Source organism: Trachemys scripta, chromosome 1 (genome assembly GCF_013100865.1).
Source record: "Trachemys scripta elegans isolate TJP31775 chromosome 1, CAS_Tse_1.0, whole genome shotgun sequence".
Classification (NCBI taxonomy): domain Eukaryota; kingdom Metazoa; phylum Chordata; order Testudines; family Emydidae; genus Trachemys; species Trachemys scripta.
In genome coordinates, this window is record NC_048298.1 from 157,034,678 (window position 1) to 157,040,677 (window position 6,000).

The following is a 6,000-nucleotide window of genomic DNA, read 5'->3' on the forward strand; positions in this document are numbered from 1 at the left end:
GCCATTCCCAAGTCAAGGGTCGTATATACTGACCCAATAGCACATCTTGAAAACTAGAGCCAATCAACAATTTAAGCATCATTTTCGTTCTCAGTGACCCAAAATTAGTAAAGTTTGACTAGATTTATTTCAGAAGCATTTTGGCTGTAGAGCAGTGTAATGCGAAAACTGTGCATTGAAAACTGGTAGTAGTTAAACCGGTAGCACACTGAAGACCTAGCATTATCCTGGGAGCTATTTTATTTTTAGCTACAATCAAAGTTACTAAGTTAAAGGAAAGTTTAAAATTTCAGTTTCTCCAGGTTTGAACATTTTGGCACAAACTATAAAAACCAGCTTTGCATTATGAAATACTTTCCCAGTTAGTGAGTCACGCACAGCGTGACTAATCATTTTGCATATTTGAAAGAATTAGACCTTTTTAAAACAACTGAACTCTTAAAATGAAGCTGTATGTGTGCACAATAAAAATGTTTTAGTCAGTTGATACTTTGGGGTCCCTGCAGCTAGCAAAACTACAGCCAATCACAAATATCTCCTCAGAGTGTGTTGGACAGCCATTGCCAAGACCTGAGTCCAGTCAACATTAACTAGCAGATGTGCCCTAGGGGCTAGGGCATATTGGAAACTCTCTATATTATGGGAAGGGAGAGCACAAAGAAGGGTAAAGAAAAAGGGGAAGAGGTACAAAGAAAGCAGATGAATGGGTACAGAATAAAGGCGGCTCCTCATGTGTCAATTTACTATTAACCACACTGGGCTTGTCTACACTTGAAATGCTGCAGCTGTGCCGCTGTCGCGCTTCAGTGTAGATACTCACTGCAGTGATGGGAGGGGTTTTCCCATCGGTCTACCTAATCCACCTCCCCAAGGGGTTGTAGCTAGTTCAACAGGAGAATTCTTCCATCAAGCCTAGCACAGTCTACACTAGGGGTTAAACCGGTTAACTACATCACTCAGGGCGTGGGTTTTTCACACCCCTGAGCAGTACAGCTGTCAATTTAACTTTTGAGTAAAGGCCTGGCCTCAGCATATGTAACACCACCCCAGCATTAACCCACTTGAGAGAACACGTATGCAGTGTGGCCTACACAACAGGCCTGCAGCCAAATCCTCCTTAACACACCTAAGTCTGAACTTACTTGTTTTTGTCACCTTATATGCAGTCTTTGCACCCAAGCCTTCAAACACTGAGCATAGCATTGGCTACTGTGAATAGTAATTATACACTTAGTTTGCAGAATCGGACCTTTTATGATTACATTCAATCATTAAAGTTACCATGATTTGCTAGTGAGACACACTGTAGGCCTAATATTTGAGGGACCAGCCCTATGAAATGCTCAGTGACCTCAAATTCCAGTGAGGGCACCTGGCCTCTAAGAATCAGTGCTTTAAAATGCTTCACAACTTCAATTAATGAAGAACAATTAAAGCTGAAGTAGAACAAGTACTGTTTCACTCAGGAGCGGCGCCAGGGTTTTTGGCGCCCTAGGCGGCAGCGCTCCTCCTCTGAGCATTCGGCAGCGGGGGTCCTTCCGCTCCGCGTCTTCGGGGCACTTTGGCAGCAGGTCCCGGAGTGAGTGAAGGACCCGCCGCCAAATTTCCGCCAAAGACCCGGAGCGGAAGGACCCTCCACCACCAAATTTCCACCAAGGACAGCAAAATGCCGCCCCCCAAATCCTGCCACCCTAGGGTCACCTAGTGGAAGCGTCGGCCCTGGTTTCACTGAGATCATGTTCCATGGTATACTTGTATGTAATTTAGGCCATGTCTATGTTACAGCATTGACACTAGGAGGCTATGCTGAGATAGACAAACTAGCAAAATATTTGTAGTGTAGACAAGGTGTCAAGCAACCCTGAAAATTACTTTATCACTTCCACTTGTGGAAACATTTCCCCACCTCTCCTGGCAGAGTCAGCCTTGCTAAACATTTAAACCCATAAATAACAGAACTTGGGTCCTACAAAGTATAATATTTACCGGGCGTTGTCAATCAGTTCAGCAATCGCTCCAAAGAGAAAGTCGTGAGTGGTGCTAAAATAAAGGTAAAAGTTGGTTAAAACCTACAAGCAATTGGTAATACCAAATCAAGCATCTGTGTATTATGGAATCTACATAAGTGATACGTTCAGTTCCTGACACTGAAACACATGAAATTCTATGAAAGCAGCTTTTAACTTAAGATTCAAATACACACATACTATTGTGAAGGTTAGTGATAAAGATTTCTAAAAACTGAATATGCAGGCAGAATATGCTGGTCACTCTGCACTTTAACCTGTTATGTATATTCCATTCTCTAATTATGCGTGTTACACATCAGAACATTTTCACTACCCTAGTGGTGAAGCAGTTAAAAGGGCTTGTTTTCTGTTACGATATAAGCCAAAAAAAAAAAAATTGTACACTATTGATTTCTTTTTTAAGTTGGTAGAAAAAGCTAATTTCATTTTGTGGCACTGGCAAGTAGCAACACAAGCTCCCTGTGATGCTATGACCTATTAAGAACTATATAGATATCAATATTTTCTTGAGCCTCGTTCTGGTCTCACAACAGTGTAACTCCATTCCCAGTGCGTTTACTCTCTATTTACTATTCTGATGAGATTTAAAATCAGGCTGTATCTCCCCAAGGACTGAGGATTCAATTTCATATTTTCAGATAGTTCAAGGTCAGAACAGATCACTAGATCATTGAGACCGGTGAATTTCAACCTGTGGTCTGCAGACCCTTGGGGGCACAGACTATGTCTGAGATTTCCAAAGGAGTCCGCACCGCCGTTCAAAAAATTTTAGGGGCCCACCAATGAAAAAAGGGTGAAAACACTGAACTAGGCTTACTTCCTGTATATCACAGGCCATTAAATTACACCAGATACCCCACACTGAGCCCAATAACTTTAGTTAAACTAAGCACTTTCGTCCTCAGGCATCTAAACTGTTGTGTGCCACTGGCAGAGAACAAGAAAGACTGAAGTGCTACCAATGCCAAAGACCCCTGCAATAGCAAGGAACTGATTAGGTGAGTTATGTCTAGATGATCCCAACAGCAATTTATTCCCCTTGCTGCAGAGGAAGGTCCTCCAAGGTCCTTACCAATATAACCCAGGAGAAATCCCTTCCTTAGCCCATATATAGCCATCAGTCAGACCCTGATCATGTGATCAAGATCCACCAGCCAGACATCTAATTCAGAGGATTCCTTGTCCAACTCAGGAGCACTAGACCCATTCGTGGTCCTACTTCCAGCTGTGGTCAATCTGTGGTGCTTCTGCCACCCCTACTGCCCCAACAATGCATCTGGGCAATTGTGCATCCGGGGATAAAAACTTGCACATAAGGATCAATTCATCCTGCATTCAGCAACAGCAGGTGATTTAAGGTACAGGAGCAGGAGGATGGGAGACAGATTAACAGACTGACTCAAAGGCAGGTGGCATTCTCCACAGAATTAGGGATTTAGCTCAACTGTGTTAAATACAACTGTGCTGAAAATCACACCAACAGCTGATAATGCCCACTGCTGCCTGCAAGAATACTAATGGTGCTCTAGTTACTGAACTTGTGAGACTTTTAATTTTAACACTGTATTTTCAAGTTTTATTATAGGGAGATATAAAGAGACACATTATAGACTAAAGCCTGTCCTCAAAATCCTATTCTCTCAATGAAGAATTTTTGGCAGAGCATTATTCTAACATTAAAAGAGCATCTGAAATTCAAGTACACCTCTACCCCGATATAACGCGACCCTATATAACACGAATTCTAATATAACACGGTAAAGCAGTGCTCCGGGGGGGGGGGGTGCACACTCCAGTGGATCAAAGCAAGTTCGATATAACGCAGTTTCACCTATAACCCGGTAAGATTTTTTGGCTCCCAAGGACAGCGTTATATCGGGGTAGAGGTGTATTGTTTATTTGTACATCTCAAACTTTTGAGCTACAAAAATGGAACATGACAGCTACACAAGACTCTTGAGAAAGGGTTTACACTCTGCTCTTTTATGTAAGGAACAATATCCTTCAATTCCCACCCAACAGGTTATTTAAGTGGTAATAAAAATCATTACTTCTTGTCCTAACTAAACTACTTTTACTTTGCACACATGTTCCAGCAACTGTGCAGCCACACCAGTGCAAGCAGTAACATAAGTGCTAGACTAGGCAGAGTCCAAGCCCTTTCTGAAAGAGAGTTTTTTAAGCCACCCAAGCACTATGTACAACAACAGTGCTTACGTCATTGTTGGCACAAAGGCGGGAAAAATGTGTGTAGCATTTTCTAGTGCAGATGCAGCCTGGGTCTCCAACAACCTTAGCATTTTTTGCCACAGGCCACTGTTACCTAACCCATTCAAAGGAGCACTAGAATAGACTAGCTGCCAGCGTGTAAAACTGTTGCCTATGTCTTAACAAGATTAGAAGACAATAGTTACAGTGTACACTAGTTCGTGACCTGTGCTGATTCAGTCTCCTGCAGGCAGCAGCGATGGCTGCTACTGCCACTAGAGCTGCAGTGGTGGTGCAAGCGTGGGAGACAAAATACACAGGAAAAGAAAGCACCTCAGATAGGAACACATCAGAGGCTTCTTAACATTTTCCAGATTTCTTCAGCTTTTCGCGCAGAAAGACCAGCTAACTTTTCCTCCCCACAACCAACTTTTATTGAACTCAGGAAGCTACAGTCAAATGGACTGAGCATAGATATGGGAGTCAGAGGGGTATAGATCTGTTACTAATTTAGCTATCAAATTGATGTATGTCCTTTGGACAAGTCACTCAATCCAAATGACCTTAAATGCTTGATATTTTGGGGTGCTTAGATGCTGGCAATTCCCCTTGCCTTCAGTTGCTGATGCTCAATGCTTCAGGAAAAGTACAAAGCCGCACTCTGGGGCAGAAAATGAAGTACCTAGAAGTAGCAAATGTTTTTGAAAATATACGCTTTAAGTCCCGTGCCTCGGTTTCCCTACCTGAGAAATGACATACCTACCTTTTTAAAGCTCTATGAGAGCTACAGATACAAGTGCTTTAGAAACAGTTGTTGTTACAGACTTAGTGGAGACAGAAGAGGTTTATTTTAAAAGATATTACCTATGTTGTTGAAAGGGAATTGCCAGCACTTGGGTAGGAATTGCTTTTACAACAACAACAGATGGAAAGCTTCCCTTGCAGAGCGAGCTGGAGAGTGTAAGGGGCTTGGGCGCGAGGGGAGTGGGGAGGGTTTAGTATTATCCTTCTAAAGAGAACAGGCCGTTTATTTGGGGGAAACCTGAGTGTATGACTCAACAGCCCAAGCACACACCCAGATGGTACAGCCCTTTCCCGCTGTCTGAGCCTGGAAGCACAGGGCATGCACCCGCCGCGCTACCCAGGTGCTCATGCCTTCTGCCACTGCTGCTGCCCCCAACACACCAGCGCCGCGGTCTTCCCACCCGCAGTGCCCCATGCTGCTGTGACCAGCGGGGGGCCCCGGCGTGCACCAGGCACAGCGGGAGCCGGACACTCTTCGCGCCCGCCTGGAAGAGCCACTCACGAGTTGGCGTGGAGATAGTCCAGCCTCAGCTCCGCCCTGCGCAGAGCCCCGTAGCGCTCGCCCGAGGCCATCGCCGCCGCCGCCTGAGCCAGCCCGGGTGGGAGAAGCCGCGCCCCCTAGTGGCCGCACGGGACTGCGACCAGGCGCTTGGGGCGGGGCCCTGGTGCGCGGGAGGCGGCCCCTGGCGGCGGCAGCGCGCAACGCAACCCCAGCGCCTGAGCGGGGGCGAAGGGAGCTGAACGTTCTGCTCCAAGTGACCGCTCCCCTGGGGCAGGACCCCGGGCAGAGCCGCGTTTTGCAAGCCAGAGCCTGGCCAAGTGCAACAGGAAAGGGGAAATCCCCTACTAAAGAGAGAGAGCAGAGCTGAACTCCACTCACACGCTTAGGGACAGTGGCGGAGCTAATAAGGGGCAGGGGATGACCCAGCCCCCCCCAATGGGCACCTACAGAACCCCC

General features: G+C 45.7%; 1 protein-coding gene across 2 annotated transcripts in view; it reads right to left on the reverse strand.

Moving 5' to 3' along the window:
- The window catches only part of MORC1 (MORC family CW-type zinc finger 1), a 106,002-nt gene extending 100,353 nt beyond the window's left edge, over positions 1–5,649 (reverse strand). For both annotated transcript variants that reach the window (XM_034790803.1, XM_034790792.1), the window contains exons 1-2: positions 5,545–5,649; positions 1,987–2,040 (exon numbers count right to left, since the gene is read on the reverse strand). In XM_034790803.1, coding sequence (XP_034646694.1) covers positions 1,987–2,040; positions 5,545–5,615 — 125 coding nt within the window. In that variant the 5' untranslated portion in view covers positions 5,616–5,649. The remainder of the gene's footprint in view (positions 1–1,986; positions 2,041–5,544) is intronic.
- Between the last annotated feature and the right edge of the window lie 351 nt (positions 5,650–6,000).